Source organism: Mustela nigripes, chromosome 16 (genome assembly GCF_022355385.1).
Source record: "Mustela nigripes isolate SB6536 chromosome 16, MUSNIG.SB6536, whole genome shotgun sequence".
NCBI lineage: Eukaryota > Metazoa > Chordata > Mammalia > Carnivora > Mustelidae > Mustela > Mustela nigripes.
In genome coordinates, this window is record NC_081572.1 from 44959940 (window position 1) to 44978197 (window position 18258).

General features: G+C 43.0%; 1 protein-coding gene across 1 annotated transcript in view; it reads left to right on the forward strand.

Annotated features, from left to right (window-relative positions):
* Nucleotides 1-15098, forward strand: part of RPA1 (replication protein A1) — a 77634-nt gene extending 62536 nt beyond the window's left edge. The window contains exons 12-17 of the mRNA XM_059378826.1: nt 58-206; nt 2785-2917; nt 5702-5878; nt 9190-9297; nt 12941-13027; nt 14084-15098. Of these exons, the coding sequence (XP_059234809.1) occupies nt 58-206; nt 2785-2917; nt 5702-5878; nt 9190-9297; nt 12941-13027; nt 14084-14188 (759 nt within the window). The 3' untranslated portion in view covers nt 14189-15098. The remainder of the gene's footprint in view (nt 1-57; nt 207-2784; nt 2918-5701; nt 5879-9189; nt 9298-12940; nt 13028-14083) is intronic.
* Nucleotides 15099-18258: the final 3160 nt, after the last annotated feature.

An 18258-nucleotide genomic window follows, 5' to 3' on the forward strand; every position in this document is an offset into this window, starting at 1 on the left:
CTTCCTGCTAGTGACACCTTTTCACTGTATTTGTTTGGTGTTTTTGTCATTACTCAGGCTGATAGATTCGATGGTTCTAGACAACCCGTGATGGCTATCAAAGGAGCTAGAGTTTCTGATTTTGGTGGACGGAGCCTCTCTATACTGTCTTCAAGCACGGTCATTGTGAATCCTGACATCCCGGAGGCCTATAAGCTTCGTGGATGGTAGGTTTTATGGGGCTACACAAAGGGGTTATTTGAGCCCGGCCTCTGAGTCAAAAGAGCTGGCTCTTTGGGCCCTTATGATCAGTATGTGAGCCATCTATAGAGCAGAGGGCTTTGTTACTGAATGGAGCAGTTCCTATATTTCTTGGAAGCATTATGCCTTCTGAGAGGATGGCCTTTAAAGCCCTTAAACTGACAAAACTGTAATCCCATGACAAACCCAGAGATTCTGGAGGAGGCCAGCTGAAGGGAAGTGCTGCTGCTGACCTCAATCCTGCCGAAGTAAGGGGAGGCCAGGCTCTCACGGCTGTATGCTGAAGGACCATGGGCGGGAGGCCACTTTGTTTCCTAGGTTTAAAGCTGCAGGCTTCTGTGGGCTGGGGGAGGAATGTGCTTCCTTGTTCTGTCCAGTTGGTTCTGATCACATCTCCTGGTGTGTGTTCACTGGGCTCTGATAAAGTGCGGGGGGAACAATGGGCTTTTGTTGGCATTACATTGTTATTCCCCAAGCACTCAGGGGATGAGGAGAGCCTATTAAAATCTCCTCACTATATCTAGCTTTGTAGGGTGTTAAAACCCTGCCTTTAAGGAGCACTTCAAACTGAAACACAGCATGCAAGAATTGATGTGGTCAGGGAAAACACTGCAGCTAGCTTGAGCTTTAATAATTTGTGTAGCTGAAGTCCCGGAGGGGGGTGTGTCCGTTTCCACCTCTGTCCTAGGGTTTTAGTACTTAAAGAATTAGCTCCTGTGACAGACTTCTCACTTTTATTCTGGGTGGACCACTAGCAGCACTAAAATTTGAATAATTTCGTGAAACAGCTACTAGAGCGTTCGTGTCACCCAAGCCAGCCTCCTGAGTATCCACACGTATCTGTAGGTAACTATCCCAGTAGCTGGCAGGATGGTAGAAGGCAGGGCCTGTTTGAGGTCTGACCAGAAATAACCACAGCTTTGGTTTGTCCTCATTGCTTGATTTTCTTTCGGGCCCTAGAGCTCGAACCCAGGTTAATTGCATGCCCATATTAAGGTCTTCGTATTTTACTTGTCAATAACAGTAATCCTGGTCAACATCAAAAGACACACCTGTCTCCAGAATAAAATAACTGGCACTGATCAAAGAGAAGTTCAGTGCACACACCCCACCTAGGCAAGGATTGGAGATGTTAGATCTTGGTTATAAAAATGTGGGATTTTTTTTATTGTAAGAAGGGCTGCCTCTGTCCTTGCTCTGTTGATTCCTGATGAGCTATCTTCAGTGGCAAATGCCTCCTTGGAGTTGCTGAAACTAAACTGGTGTAGCTAGTAGTGGTGAAACAGATTTATGGACCTTGCTGTGCTTCTGTGACGGATTTAGCTGCTTACCTGACAGAATGTGAAGGCAATTGTCTGCGGCTTAGGGCAGCAACCACTCTGTTAGATGGTCTCTTTGTAAAAAGCCTGTTCTGTATGTGGTTAGCTTTTAGTCAGCCTCCTTTTAGATGACATTGGCATGTTTTTAATCTCAGACTGACTCTTCCCTGTCACAAGTATATTTCTGAGCCACTTTCCTTCATATCACCTGTTACGTGATCAAGAAGTAGAATCATTTTTATTAATAACGTGGCATAAATTAATGTCAATCTTGATATTGGCATAGGTAAATCTCACTAAGAAGATAAATCTACAAGAAAATAGATGTCTTCTGTTAAATTACTTTGGGTTATAGAGGCCTTTAAACTCTATATCAGGCTTTTAAGATTTTTTTTTTTTTTTTAAGATTTTATTTATTTGAGGGGTGCCTGGGTAGCTCAGTGGGTTAAGCCTCTGCCTTCGGCTCAGGTCATGATCTCAGAGTCCTGGAATTGAGCCCCTCATCCGGCTCTCTGCTCGTCAGGGAGCCTGCTTCCCCCTCTCTCTCTGCCTGCCTGTGATCTCTCTCTCTCTCTCTCTCTCTTTCTGTCAAATAAATACATAAAATCTTAAAAAAAAAAAAAAAAGATTTAATTTATTTGAGACAGAGCACAAGCTGGGGAAAGGGGCAGAGAGAAAGGGATAAGCAGACTCCCCACTGAGTGTGGATTCCAAGGCAGAGCTCAGTCCCAGGACCCTGAGGTTATGACTGAAGTCAGGTGCTTAGAAGTCAGACACTTAACCAACTGAGCCACCCACATGCCCCAGGCTTATAAGATCTTTTACCGTGGGAACATGCCATCATGTTATAATATGGGACTGTCACTTTCTATGCTGATATATGTCAGTAATGATAAAAATGCAGCTATTGACTGAGAATGAGCATCAGTAGCCTAAAGAACTATGTACCGGATGCTAATTTAAGAAAAGGTTGTTGTATTTTGGTACTGTCTTTCTTGACCACTGGGGGGCATCAAAGCAATTGAGATAAAAAAAGGTCATTCCCTTCCTGCAGTTCACTTAAGATACAAGCAGGAAGATACTAATTTCAACCCATGTGACCAGGACCCATGAAAGTTGGACAAGTAGGGGGTTGGGAGTATGGATAGCCTGTATCTGGCATTCAGAAACAAGTGGCATGTTCAAAAAATATAGAGTGCCTGTCATTTCTTTGTTTATTTTTCAGGTTCGACTCAGAAGGACAAGCCTTAGATGGTATTTCTATCTCTGATGTAAAGAGTGGAGGAACAGGAGGAATCAATACCAACTGGAAAACTTTGTATGAGGCTAAATCAGAGAACCTGGGCCATGGTGACAAGGTATCCCACATTCCTGACTTTCTTCACAAAAGCACATAAATGGTGCAAAAAGATGAGTTTTCAAACTTGATTCCTGGTACTGGCTATCAGATGTTCTTCCAGAGCTATGGTTCTTAAGCAGAGCTCTGACCAGAGCATGGCGTGATGGCTGAGAACCAGTGCCAAAGTGAGGAAGCCATGCCTACATGTTGTAGCTCTCACGTGTCTTGAGGCAAAAAAAAAAAAAAAAAAAAAGTTAAGAACTTGGAGAGTTGTTTAATTCTTAGAGGGATCTTATTGAAGTGGTAATGACTTCAGATCCATGTTTATTTTTCCTGATTGTTCCTGCAAATTGAAATGCCCACATACCAAGAAGATGTATTTGAAGGTTAAAACCAACCCTGAGGGGGCGCCTGGGTGGCTCAGTGGGTTAAATCCTCTGCCTTTGGCTCAGGTCATGATCCCAGGTCATGATCCTGGGATGGAGCCCCGCATCGGGCTCTCTGCTCAGCGGGGAGCCCGCTTCCTCCTCTCTCTCTCTCTGCCTGCCTCTCTGCCTACATTTGATGTCTGTCAAATAAATAAATAAAATCTTTAAAAAAAAAAAAAAAAAAACCAACTCTGAGCATTAGCAAGGCTCCATGTCAGACATCAGGCCATTCCCATGGGCCTTCGCTGGCTGCACAACACTAACCTCTCATGGGCTGAGCATTTGCCACTATTCTCTCATACGAAGTGCCTCTCATATTTGACATTAGTTGTAGCTTCCTTTTGCTGTTTGTATGTAATTATGCTCTTCCCATCTTGATCTAAACCTGTATTCTGCCAGCAGTTCAATATTTAAGTCACTTATTTCTCCTTTATGCCCTCTAAAACACAATTCCTACTTTTATTATTTTCATATTACGTAATACAGTTTTTATTCATTACTGTCTCATTTTGCCGCACTCCCTTATCCGTCATTGTCATCAACAACCCGTTATGATGCTGTCATACAGCATCTTGAGAATTAAAAATTAGACAGATCTGTGTTGCCCTGTCAGAGGAACCTGAAGGAACTCTTCAGGTTCTCTTAACACCCTCTTAGATCTACAGTGTGTAATAAGAAAGGCCTGGGGAGGGGATGGTGGCTGGGTGGCTCAGTTGGTTGGGTGACTGCCTTCCGCTCAGGTCATGATGCCAGAATGCTGGGATCGAGTCCCACATCAGGCTCCCAGCTCCTTGGGGAGTCTGCTTCTCCCTCTGACCTTCTCCTCGCTCATGCTCTCTCTCACTCTCTCTCTCTCAAATAAATAAATAAAATATTTTTTTAAAAAGTAAGAAAGAGGGGCGCCTGGGTAGCTCAGTGGGTTAAAGCCTCAGCCTTCAGCTCAGGTCATGATCCTGAGATCCTGGGATCGAGCCCCGTATCGTATCTGGCTCTCTGCTCAGCAGGGAGCCTCCTTCCCCCTCTCTCTGCCTGCTCTCTGACTACTTGTTGTATCTCTCTCTCTCTCTCTCTCTGTCTCTGTAAAATAAATAAATAAATAATCTTTTTTAAAAAAAGGAAAGAAAGAAATCAGGCTTGGGGGCACCTGGCTGGCTCAGTTGGAAGAGTGTATGACACTTGGATCTCAGGGTTGTGCGTTCAGACCCCCGTTGGGTATAGAGATTACTTAAAAATAAATAAATAATGTTTTTAAAAAAGAAAAGAAAGCAGGCCTGGAGAGCACCTGTTTGGTCCCCAAACTTTAAAGTCATGCATTGAATCTGGATCTTACCTGAAAATACAGAAAAACTCAATAGACATTCTCCTAGGAGACTTTCTCCTAGGGAGTAATCTCTACACCCACTGTGGGGCACAGACACACGATCCCGAGATCAAGAGTCTCACACTCTCCTGGTTGAGCCAGCCAGGCACCCAGAGACTTCCTTTCTTAGAGCCTTCTAGAGTGAAGCCCCACCCTGAAACATTCACATTATTGTTTGGCCTTTTTGGTCTGAGACATTGGGAAGCCCCAGAGGGAGCTGTTCATCCCCCAGAATTATTTACTCTGTATCCTCTCCATGGGAGTTAAAAGGCAAAACAAATAGGGACAACATAAAGCCAGAGCACATGACTTAGTCCTTGCTATGCTGACTTCTCAGAGATCTCCCCGGGTTGACGGCTTAGAGCAGGGTTGGCACATGGCTGCGTGCCTGCGTTTGCACATGGTGTGGGGCTGCCTGGGCACTGCAGCTGCAAAGTGGGGAGCTGAGACAGAGACGGTGACTGCATGGCTCGCAAAGCACAAAGTATTTCCTGGCTGGCCAAGGAATACCTGGCTACCAAGTTTGTCACCAGGGCCTAGACAAAGATGAAGGGGAATGCAGATCCCAGAAATCACTGCTGCAGTTTTTCCCGTGGGAGGAAGGCTAGCCATCGCTCCCCAGGTTCGCTTCATTCCCCCTGTATTTCCTCCATCTGTTACCTTTGGAGAGTCAGGAATGGGAGGAACAGATCTTCATCTCTTGAAGTCTTTGTCTTTCATATTGTCTTTTTCTGTTTTTAATTAACTAATTTGGTCTAATTTCGAATTTGCATTTATTGTTAAGGGATAATACGCTTTAGAATGTCGTTTGTTATCTTCATAGGTTTTGCAGTCAGCACAAGTGATTTCAAAAACTATAGCATAAATTATTCCCTCTAAGGCCATTGTGATCTTAGGGATTCGAACGTGGAAAGGCTTAGCACTTACATGTCAGGGCAAGCTTTGGGCTGCCTCCAAGTCCTCTCTCGAATGTAGGCCTTGTGTTCTAGGTCTCATGTCACTCTTTTCTCCAAAGGCTGACTATTTCAGCTCTGTGGCGACGATAGTGTATCTTCGCAAAGAAAACTGTATGTATCAGGCCTGCCCAACTCAGGACTGCAATAAGAAAGTGATTGATCAACAGAATGGACTATACCGCTGTGAGAAGTGCGACAGTGAATTTCCCAGCTTCAAGTACCGCATGATCCTGTCGGTAAGTAGAATGGGTAGATGGGGAGTCCTGTGCTGTTTCTGGAGTCCCTACCAAGTGGCAGGCCGTGGAGAGACGACAGCAAAAATAAGATCATTTGGGGTAGGAAGCCTGCAGATGAGTAAGTGTTAAAGAGCTTCTTATTGTTCTGTAAGTCCGGCAAGTAAGGGGCCTTCCGTTCCACTGAATAGCAGCCTGTTCTACTAAAAGCTTTTTTTCCTACCAGAAAGTTGCATTTAGATACCCAGCTGATTTGGGTTGCTGTGTGTGTAGTATAGCTGTAGCATTGGTGACACTCTCCTGCTAACTGTTATGGAGATAAATTAATTTGAAATGGCATTTCTGGAGAGCAGTAATTATACTTATACAGCCAATGCCTATATTTAGTTATTTTTCTTGTAGATAATCTGTTCATCCTAGCCTTCGTAGAGCTGACTTCTCAGGAATGTGACTGCATACTGATGTGGGAGTGTGGCTTTTTTGCATTGTAAGAATTGTTTCTGTTTTAAAAACCTTTAAAGTGAAGGGGGGTTTATTTATTTATTTATTTATAAAGATTTTATTTATTTACTTGACAGAGAGATCACCAGTAGCTGGAGAGACAAGCAGAGAGATGGGGGGAAGCAGGCTCCCCACTGAGCAGAAGGCCCAATGCGGGGCTCGAACCTAGGACCCTGAGATCATGACTGAGCTGAAGGCAGAGGCTTAACCCATTGAGCCACCCAGGTGCCCCCATTTTCAAATATTTTAACTCGGGTTGGGTTGGCTCAGGTCATGATCTCAAGGTCCTGGGATCGAGCCCCACATGGGGCTCCCTGCTCAGAGGGAAGCCTGTTTCTCCCTCTCCCACTCTCCCCGCTGTGTTCCCTCTCTCGCTGTTCTCTGTCAAATAAATAAATAAAATCTTTAAAAAAAAAAAATCATAAGTGATAATAAAGGTGTAAGAAAATAGGTATTATTGCATTTTTCTAGAGGGTGATCTGGCAGTAATATATCAGGAGCCTTTAAAATGTTTATATTTGGGGTGCTTGGGTGGCTCAGTCAAATAACTGGCAAATTCTGATGTCTTCATGGTATTCCACACTACAGATATATAATAAAGGAATTAACCAGTATAAAATGAAGAAAGTTTAAGTTGCATCGAAGTTTTCAAAGTAACAGCAACAAATAACTTTACATAGCTGTTACATTTCTGATGATTTCTTTTTTCTTTTTTCTTTCTTTTTTTTTTTTTTTAATATTTTATTTATTTATTTGACAGAGAACAGCGAGAGAGGGAACACAGCGGGGAGAGTGGGAGATGGAGAAACAGGCTTCCTTCTGAGCAGGGAGCCCCATGTGGGGCTCGATCCCAGGACCTTGAGATCATGACCTGAGCCAACCCAACCCGAGTTAAAATATTTGAAAATGGGGGCACCTGGGTGGCTCAATGGGTTAAGCTTCTGCCTTTGGCTCAGGTCCTGGGATGGAGCCCCCCACCCACCCCCCACCCACCCACTCTGTTCAGCAGGGAGCGTGCTTCTTCCTCCCTCTCTGCCTGCCTCTGCCTGCTTGTGATCTCTCTCTCTGTCAAATAAATAAAATATTTTTTAAAAAAAATTTGAAAATGGCAAATATATGTTCAGATTTATTAAATGAAATGGCAAATTTTAAATGGTATGTTTGATATAGTCTTGAAATATGTACGCACAGAAAACAGACTGAGAGGTTAAATACCAGAGTGTTGATTGAGGTTGTTTTTGGTTGATTTCTAGTTTCTTCTGCATTTTCCTTTTTTTTTTTCTTGTAATAGGAAATTTAAAAAAACTTTTTAGATGAAAAAATAAAGGATTTTACTTACCCTTTGTATATTCTAATTGCCCCTTAAAATGTTAGTTCAGCAGGAAAGTTCTATGTTTAAGCTTCCTGTTTTTACAGAAAATAAAGTTAACTTTATTGAACTAGGATGGAGAAAGTGGTTTTAGATGGTTTATCAGACTTTCTTGACACTCGTAAATAGGAATCTCAGCACACTGGTCTCACGAGATGGTGTCTTCATTGTCACCCTCCTCAGCCCTGTTGAGCAGTGCTCTTTGCCTCTAGGAATAGCACGATGTAAACAAACTGTGGGTGTGAATCCTAGTGTGTGATATATCCTCTCATATATGTGAGTGTTTTTAACTTTTCTTCTCCCCTATTTTTTCATCATTACTTTTGATATTAAACCTCCATGTGTATGCCAAGCAAATATGTAGAATCATCAAATGGTACCTTCAAAACAAACCCCTGTGCTTTCTTATTTGTACTAAGACTTTTGCTTTAGCAACTGGATTCTGTGTGATCCACTTTCTTCCCTGACTCTCCCCTGTTTAATTTTACCATGGTCAAGTGAAGACACTTGATCGCCCATTTCTGTTGCTAGGTAAGTTTGGCGGCTCGATGAAGTCCCTTAAGTTCAGGCTTTTAAATAGTCTGGGATGGGGACGCCTGGGTGGCTCAGTTGGTTGGATGACTGCCTTCAGCTCAGGTCATGATCCTGGAGTCCCGGGATCGAGTCCCGCATCGGACTCCCAGCTCCATGGGGAGTCTGCTTCTCTCTCTGACCTTCTCATTCATGCTCTCTCTCACTGTCTCTCTCTCAAGTAAATAAATAAAATCTTTAAAAATAAATAAATAAATAAATAGTGTGGGATGTTCATCAGTGACTAGAACTAGTCTTATGGAACTAGTGACCGAAGGATGTACAGTTAAAATGCAGAGAACCTGCTATCAGTCTTTGGAGGCTCATTCAAAATCTTTAGTCCAGGGTGCCTGGGTGGCTCCATGGGTTAAGCCTCTGCCTCTGGCACAGGTCATGATCTCAAGGTCCTGGGATTGAACCCCACTCCGGCTTTCTGCTCATCAGGGAGCCTGCTTTTCCTGTCTCTCTCTGCCTGCCTCTCTGTCTACTTGTGATCTCTCTCTGTCAAATAAATAAATCTTAAAAAAAAGAAAACTTTAGTCCAAAGGGCATTGCAGCTGGAGGAGAACCTAGTATGGTGTACCTGGATTGTCTGTCTGAGAGAGAGAGTTTAGTTGGATTGTTATTTCCACTGAGATCTGAAATCACATATCCACAGCATATTACGTTCCTGCTGTGATCCAGATTTACCTTTTAAACTTCTTTCTGCAATTATTTTCCACATTCTTTTGAAAGAATATATATAGCATATATAGTGGTATTGGTTTTTCCCCTGGGAATTATTTTAATGGATGGAAAAAGTTAATCTTCCAGTCTCCTGAGTATGTCTTCCTTTTATTTTCTTGGTGAAATTAATATATAATGTGTCTTTTAGGTAAATATTGCTGATTTTCAAGAGAATCAGTGGGTCACTTGTTTCCAGGAGTCTGCAGAGGCCATCATTGGACAAAGCACTGCTCATCTTGGGGAGTTAAAAGAGAAGGTTGGCCTCATCTTTTATTACTGTAACAGTTGCCAATAACACCCTTTTTTTGCTCTTTAATTTTTTTTTAATTTCTTTTGAGTGTTGTATATAGTTTCTCGTTCTGATGATTGTTTAAGAGCTCATCTGATTCTGTCGAATTTTGTCTACCTTGGGTATGCTAACGATGAGTAATCAAGTAATGTATAAAAAAAGTGCTGTATGGGCACCTGGCTGGCTCTTTCGGGAGAGTATGCAACACTTGATCTCAGGGTTGTGAGTTTAAGCTCCACATTGGGTGTGGAGACTACTTTAAAAAAAAAAAAAAAGTGCTTTAAAAATAACACTTTACAAGTATAAGCCACTTATTTCTCCTGTTACCGTTAGCACACTACAGTTGATGTGCCTACAGTCACTTGAGAGCTGGAAGGATTCTTCTGAAGTAATCTGAAGTGCACATGTGCCCTTTAACATAATAAACACCTTCCTGAAAAGCTGAGTCAAATCCTGGGTTAAACTCACATATAAGGTACTTGCTATTCCAGGTCTTCAGAGGCAGTTCTTACGAAGTAACTTTCTTTCCTAAGATGATTATCCATTTCATTTCTATAAATTTATATTTTTATATATTAGGTTTATTTAATGTAGGGAATAGATTACCAATTATGCTAAAATGTAGGAAAGATACTAGAGGAAATGTGTAAAGATGGGGGCACCTGGGTGGCCCATTCAGTTAAGCATCTGCCTTTGGCTCAGGTCATGATCCCAGGGGTTCTGAGTTCGAGTCCCGCATTGGGCTCCCTGCTCAGCAGAGATCTGCTTCTCCCTCTCCCTTCATCTTCTTTCTCTCAAATAAATCATTTTAAAAAATGTGTAAAGATGATCAATGAAAGCTCTTCTGGGCCACACAAATTAGCATCTAACTGTACTTCCCCCTGCCCCTTTTCCTCCAAATTGGTTACAAAACTTATAAATAAAACATTAAGGAAAAACACACACACACTCCACTAGGAAAAAAAATACTTGTCATTTGGTGTGTTTTTCTTATTCTTTCCTGTCTTCATTTCGTCCATTCAGTCCCCACCCTTCCCTGACACGCGTCTTTTAAAAATTATGAGATCTCTGAAAATAATGCAGCAAGCCCTTTCATAGAAATAACCAGAACTGACTTTAAAGTATGATGGTATCTTTCCTCTGTTTTGCCTGGTTCTTTATTTTCATATCAGATTTTAAGGCTCGAGGCAGCTTTTCAGGGTTTTTTATGAGCTTATTACCTTTGACTGTTTTTACTTCTGGTGAGTGAGGACATATAGAAACGTCCCTCAGGAACCATGATATTCTTGGAGGACATGCTCCATGCTTTCTCTAATTTTTTTTTTTTTTTAAAGATTTTATTTATTTATTTGACAGAGAGAAATCACAAGTAGATGGAGAGGCAGGCAGAGAGAGAGAGGGAAGCAGGCTCTCTGCCGAGCAGAGAGCCCGATGCGGGACTCGATCCCAGGACTCTCAGATCATGACCTGAGCCGAAGGCAGCGGCTTAACCCACTGAGCCACCCAGGCGCCCCCATGCTTTCTCTAATCTTGAAGAATAATGGCAACTGGTATAATTTTCTTAAGGTTAACACATCATTTTATTTACATATCTGAAAGCCTGAAAGACTTTGTGTGTATATGTGAAGTAACTTTTACAAGAGTTCGATGTAACAAAGCCATTTTCATGTCTCATGTGGCTTGAAAAGATACTGTTTACTGACATGAATGATTAATTTTATATAAAATTACTGCAAATTAATTTTATGCGTATTTATATAAAATCCTTGCTCTGATTTCTTCCAGTTTACCAGACTTTTTTTTTTTTTTTAATAAAAAAAAAGCTTAATTAGTGGGGTGCCTGGCTGGCTTAGTCAGTGGAACATGTGACTCTTGATAGTAGAGGTATGTATTCGAGCCCCACATTGGGTATAGAGATTATTTTTAAGAAAGGTAAATAAAGCTTAAGTAGTGTTTGAGGGACAAGAGAAAGAGGGAGAGAACTGTGTGTTTCAAACTTTTCCTAGTCTTTACCCACTTCACCTGCCTTCTTTACTTGCTCACAAATCACTATAAATGCAGAGACTAAGACAGTATGGCAACTTAAAGGTTTTTTTGCTTGTTTTTTTCTCTCAATTCTTTTTTTTAAGATTTCATTTTTATTTTTTAAGGTTTTTTGTTTTTTTTTTAACTATTTTATTTATTTGTCAGAGAGAGAGAGAGCACAAGCAGGGGGAGCAGGCAGAGGGAGAAATGGGCTCCCTGCTGATCAGGGACCCTGATGCTGGGCTCAGTCCCAGGAACGTGGGATCATGACCTGAGCTGAAGGCAGACTTTTTTTTTTTTTTTTTTTAAGATTGTATTTATTTATTTGTCAGAGAGAGAGCGAGCGAGAGCGAGCACAGGCAGACAGAGTGGAAGGCAGAGTCAGAGGGAGAAGCAGGCTCTCCGCGGAGCAAGGAGCCCGATGTGGGACTTGATCCAGGACGCTGGGATCACAACCCGAGCCGAAGGCAGCCGCTTAACCAACTGAGCCACCCAGGCGTCCCAAGGCAGACATTTAACCTACTGAGCCACCCAGGCACCCCTTTAAGATTTTGTTTTTAAGTAAATCTCTGCATCCAGTGTGGGGCTTGAACTCAAAACCCTTAGATTCCATCACAAAAATTTTGAAGTTTAGAAATTGTTTTCTTTTCTTTTTTTTTTTCTTTAAATATTTATTTATTTATTTATTTATTTGACAGAGATCACAAGTAGGCAGAGAGGCAGGCAGGGAGAGAGGAGAGCAGGTTCCCCGCTGAGCAGAGCACCCGATGCAGGACTCGATCCAGGACCCTGAGATCATGACCTGAGCTGAAGGCAGACGCTTAACCCACTGAGCCACGCAAGCACCCTAGAAATGTGTTTTCTAAGAGTGGTTTAATTATTTTTATTATTATGGTGAAATATGCATAACATAAAATTTACTTTTTTAACCATTTTTAAGTTTAGTACACTCATTAAATACTAATTCTCCATTTCCCCTTCCTCTGGCCCCTGGCAATCATTCTACTTTCCGTCTCTGTGAATTTGGCTACTGTAGGTAGAGTATTTTAGTATTTTAATAAAATTCTATCTAAACAGTTTTATGTAATGAAATGTCACCTGTAGATTAGTCATTCCTAAGTAATTTAAACCACTGAGGGCAAAAAATTTTGAGAGAGTTTTTTCTCAGAAGTCTTTTCAAAAATATTTTTTTCTCTTGGGGTGCTTGGGTGGCTCAGTTGATTGAACCTCTGCCTTTGGCTCAGATCATGATCCCAGGGCTCTGGGATTGAGCCCCATGTACAGCTTCCCGCTCAACTGGGAGTCTGCTTCTCCCTCTTCTCTGCCTGCCACTCTGCCTACGTGTGTGCTCTCTCTCTCTCTCTCTCACTATCAAATAAATAAATAAAATCTTAATAAAAAGTTTAAAAATATTTTATTTTTAAGTAATCCCTGAACCCAATGGGGGGCTCAAACCTACAGCCCCAAGATCCAGAGTCACATGTTTTTCTGACTGAGCCAGCCAGTCAGCCTTCAAAAATTTTAATGGATATTTTCAAATGGTCTGATAGCTTCCATGCCTAAAGTTTTACATTTGTTTTTGCAGAATGAACAAGCATTTGAGGAAGTTTTCCAGAATGCCAACTTCCGATCTTTCATATTCAGAATCAGGGTGAAACTAGAGACCTACAATGTAAGTGGGGTCTCCTGGGGTGCAGAAGGGTTAGCAGTGGGGACCTTCTCTCTGTCACCCACAACAACAGTACGGTGGCAACTGTCACCTAATTGCATACTATGGACCAGACCCAGTGCTAAACATCCTGCGTTTATTACTCATTGACTCTTCCCAGAGCTGAGGTTGATTGTTTTGTCTGGTGTTGAGCATCTAGTGGGAAATGCTGTGTGCTCTCTTCAGTTACAGCCTGGGGGATTTTTGTTGGTGTACTGACAAAGAACAGTAAGGTATTGAGTGGACTCACTTCCATGAGGAAGTGAACCAGACGGTGCACCCTTTCTGGGCACCACACCACCCTGCCTCCAAAGGCACTGTTGAGTCCTGAGGAGCGAACGAGGAGTTCTGAAAACCTCCCTGCTTGTTTCAGGGGTTCCTCACTCTGTTGTGTTATTATGCCCTAACTCTAGTACCTGCTAGTGGGGGTGTTTGTTTCTGGAGGCACTGAATGAGGGAGTCAAATGTCTGTGATAGAATGACAGAGTGAGGCAGGACCAGGGGACAACTTGAAGGTTCATGCAGCGCTCTCATGGTGCGGACAAGGAAGGTGAAGTGCAGAGAGGTTGTATCCTGGAGAGCTGAGATGGCTGCAGACCAGGCCTTCGTCCTCTGCCGTGGGTGCTTTTGCTTTCATACCACTCTCAAAACTAGCTGTGTGGCTCCAAGCAAGTGACTTCTCTTCTCTGGGCTCCTGTGTCCCCCTCTGCAGAGAAAACAAAGTGACCTAGATCAGCCCGCTAAGGCCCATCCCGTTTAGATTCTAAGTTTCTGAGAGCTTGGGATCACAAAGGAAGGTTGAAGAGGGGCTTCTGTCCACGCTCCCAGCTCCGGAAGTTCCAAACGGGACTCTCGCGGGGGATGGCTTTCTATACTAGGATGACTGAACACTAAGTCCCGCATGCCTTTGTGTTCGCTCCCGCTGGGATCACTGAAACCCCTGAAGCCAAGGGGGTTACCAACCAGCATTCCGTGCCAAGGGCTTTCCTCCATTGACAGACTGCTTTTCTCTTCTTGAAGGATGAGTCTCGAATTAAGGCCACTGTGATAGACGTGAAGCCCGTGGACTACAAAGAATATGGCAGAAGGCTGATCATGAACATCAGGAGAAACGCGCTCATGTGAGAAGAAGAGCAGGGCTGATTGGGCAGAAGTTTGAAAAAGCAGAGCTGAAGTGAAACCAGTTCATTCTTCCCCCTTCTCTTCGTCCCTTCCCCCATGACATTTCCACATGAACTGCACGGCGCAGGTGGACAAAGCGCTTTCTTCCCTTGGGCGCATCTTGGAGCCCGTCAGTACTCACTGATACAGGCAAAGGGAAACGGGCTCCGACAGCTGTGGTGTACACGGCAGTGGGTCAGCCGGAGGGTAGCGCGGGGCCAGTCACTCCCTCTGTCTTCGGGGTTTTGTCAGTTTTATTAAGATTTCATTATCTTCAGGCAGGAATTATGTCACAAGTAATTGACCCTAACTCTGCAGACAGTGAAATAAATTATGTAACGAGGGTTTCTGCCTCTCCTGCAGTGACACCTTCACAACGTGGGTTCCCTCTCAGGATGGGGAGCCAAGAGGGGGTCATGCGGAACCCATACTTCAGTGAGTGTGTCTTTCTGGAATTCAAAGCCTCTCTCATTCTGGAGGTGCCACATAGTTGTTAATGCTTGGAATGGCAATAGGGTAGAATTATTAATCAAAGACATATCTTTTATATCTGAAGAATATCCCTCCTTCAGGGTTTAATAGACTGAGTCAGATGGGTCTGATATTAATCAAAATTGTCTCTTCTGAGGAAAGCTGATAAGCATTGACTTGCTGTCCCCCAGGGACATCCAGGCAACTACAAAGCATTGCTTTAGTTTTCACTTCAATTAATGTTGCATTTTGGTTGGCGGATGCATACTTTTTCTACCTGTACATATTTCTTGCATTTGTATGTTTCATTTCTTGACTAAAGCTATGTTAAATAGAAGGGATTTTGAAGGAAGAAGCCCTTTGTTTCCCCTGCTTTGTTTTAATAAACAGAATATTCTCTTCATGTGAATCCTACTTTCTTTGAATGCAAAGGGTTCTTGTAACTGGAAAGCAATTAATTAGCCTTCATAATAAATGTTCACTTGGGGGAGATGTTAACTCATTACAGACTCAAAGATCAGTCTGAGGCATAGAGATCACTCATCCTAATGTTTGTGACCCGAAAATGCATCTTTTAAAAGAATGAAAACCCTGCAAACAAAAAGCCATTGTGCTCCAGAATGCTGATCATCGGGCACTTTGGGATCTTATTGATGTTTACACAGCATTCTAACACCAACCAGGCTCTGAAATGTCTACAGACAGTGAGCTAGTAAGAAAACAGTAATTATGCTACTGGGCCTTTCAGTCAGCAAGAGCATGCTTGCTCTGTGTGTTCCTAATCACATTAATTATCTATCCGGTTGCCGCGACCCACCACTAGGCATTGGCTGCACATCTCTCTCCCTGAGCATCCAGGCTGTGTCGCAGTCCGCCTGGCCGGGCAGGTGCGACATACAGTGGCCCATCGTGGAGCTGGAGAGCGATGACGGCCTGGCCATTTCGTCCTCACCTGTCTTCTGTCCGGAGGCAAGTGGCCAGCCCTAAGCCGGATGACTTCTGTTCCTCACAACAGACAGGGTCTCTCTCAGGCCTGCTGATAGTTTGGGCACATCCCAGCCTCAGTCAGTGGTCATTGGGCTGCACTTGCCTGTGGGGCTGAGGCTTCAACCATTTCTATGGAAGCTCTTTTCCGCCTGACCTTGCTTATCAAGCACGGACTAGAAAATTACAGTCTTCGGCACAATTCTGGATTGACAAATTGTGGGTTGGAAGTGGTAATCTAGCTTTCAGCCCAGTTACCAGTCTCACATTCCACTCCTCCCAGCATTCCCTATGTTCACGTTCACGACGGCTCTCCCTTGTGGGGCGTGAGTTACCCTGACACATCTCAGGACCACTGGACCTGGCCTCAGGTGTCCTCAGTGACTGGTGAATCCATGGGCCCTCCTGGGGGAGGGCGGCTCCCTGGAGAGAGGACGTTTAGCAGATTTCCCTACTAAAAATCAGATCACCAGGAGAGGAGCATCAGAATTGGCTCCACTTAGGCTTTTAAGAGATCTAGGTCCCTGAGGATGGCCTAAATAGATTCTGGCCCGCAGTTCTTGGAATTCTCTTGGATATGGTTTACCCCAAAAGGCTGTTCATGTTCTATTTCTCATCTTTCACTTTGAGATCAATGTTTACTTTGCGTACACCATGACATCAGCGTTAAGCAATTAGGAAAAAATCTAATCATTTTGCCTTCATTTAAATGGTTCTTGGAGTTCCTCCAGTCTTATTGTGAAAGAGGCAAGGAAAAAAAAAGCAATAATCTGATTTCTGTCCATATTTTCAGTGTTTTATGCTTTCCATTAAAGCCTTGCTAATCTCTAGTGTGCTGTTCATTTTTGAACTACAGGGTCAAAATTTCCCCCCTCCCCCACTTTTTTTTCCCTGAGTGGCCTGTCTTGGAAAAGTATAAATAATATTGATCGTGGTATTTAATACACTAATGAAACCCGTGCCTATTGACTACATAATTAATATACTGTCTAAAAGTGAAGTTTGGCAGCCCAGTGTATAAAGGTTTATATTGACTTGTGTTTCTTTGGCAATATGCCTTCTAAGATTTTATTTATAAAAAGTAAAACGGGGGGGCACCTGGGTGGCTCACTGGTTAAAGCCTCTGCCTTCGGCTCAGGTCATGATCCCGAATTCCTGGGATCAAGCCCCATATTGGGCTCTCTGCTCAGCAGGGAGCCTGCTTCCCCCTCTCTCTGCCTGCCTCTCTGTCTACTTGTAATCTTTGTCAAATAAATAAAATCTTTAAAAAAAAAAAAAAAAAAGCAAAACGGGGGTGCCTGGGTGGCTCAGTCATTAGCTTGCTGCCTTTGGCTTAGGTCATGATCCCAGGGTCCTGGGATCGAGCCCCGCATCGTGCTCCCTGCTAGGTGGGAGGCCTGCTTCTCCCTCTCCCACTCCCCCTGCTTGTGTTGCCTCTCTTGCTCACTCTCTGTGTCAAATAAATAAAATCTTAAAAAAAAAAAAAAAAGGGGGAAGTGAAACAGGTTGTTGAGTCTCCTTTCCTTTTCACTCATTAGAAGGCCACTGCTCCCCTAGTAAATTGATTGTTTCCTTATATCAGAGGATTTCTACCCCATCCCCATCCACACCCCCACCCCATAAAACGTGGTTTGTTAGCTCTTAGTCTCATAATCCACTCTTGGTAGAGTTCTGGCTTTTATAAACACTTTTGGAAATAATCCGCTTTCCTCAAAAGGGATAGAATTTAGATGTTTGATTTTCATTTGTTGAAAAAAAACTCAACTAAGTACATTTGTTATTAAGCTGGTAAGTATGGTTAATGTCTATTGAAAAGGAAAGGAATAGGGTCTCTTCGGCCCATTGATTATCTCTTACATAAGTAATCCATGTTTGTTATAGAAGAACAACCTACAGATAAGAAAAAGGAAATTACCCATAATCCTACAAATCACCAATAACCACTTGTGGAGCTGACTTTTCTAAGCATACATGCATATAAATGTAGTTTTAATTGAAATAGGATTATACTGTGTACGCTATTCTGTAACACTTTTCTCCTAGCACTCTAGGATGGACATCTTTTCTGTTTCAATAAAAGTAGATCTGCATAATTTTAATTGGTATTTGGCTGTGTGGATATATATATTTATTGAGCCAGTTCACTTGCTGGATGTTTATATTCCCCAATTATTTTTAAATTTTATTTTGTTAAGATAGAATTGGCGTATAGAGTTTCATTTTAGAGTTACATATACTTCCTAATTGCTATCATAAAACCAGTATTTGGGGTGCCTGGGTGGCTCATTTGGTTAAGCATCTGCCTTTGGCTCAGGTCATGACCTGAGCCCACATTGGGCTCCATGGGGAGTTCTGCTTCTCCCTCTCCCTCTGTCTGCCCCTCTGCCTACTTGTGCTCATTTTCTCTCTCAAATAAATTAGGGGTACCTCAGTGGCTCAGTGGGTTAAGCCTCTGCCTTCAGCTCGGGTCATAATCTCGGGGTCCTGGGATTGAGCCTGCATTGGGCTACTTGGCGGGGAGCCTGCTTTTCCCTCTCCTTCTGCCTGCCTTTCTGCCTACCTGTGATCTCTCTGTCAAA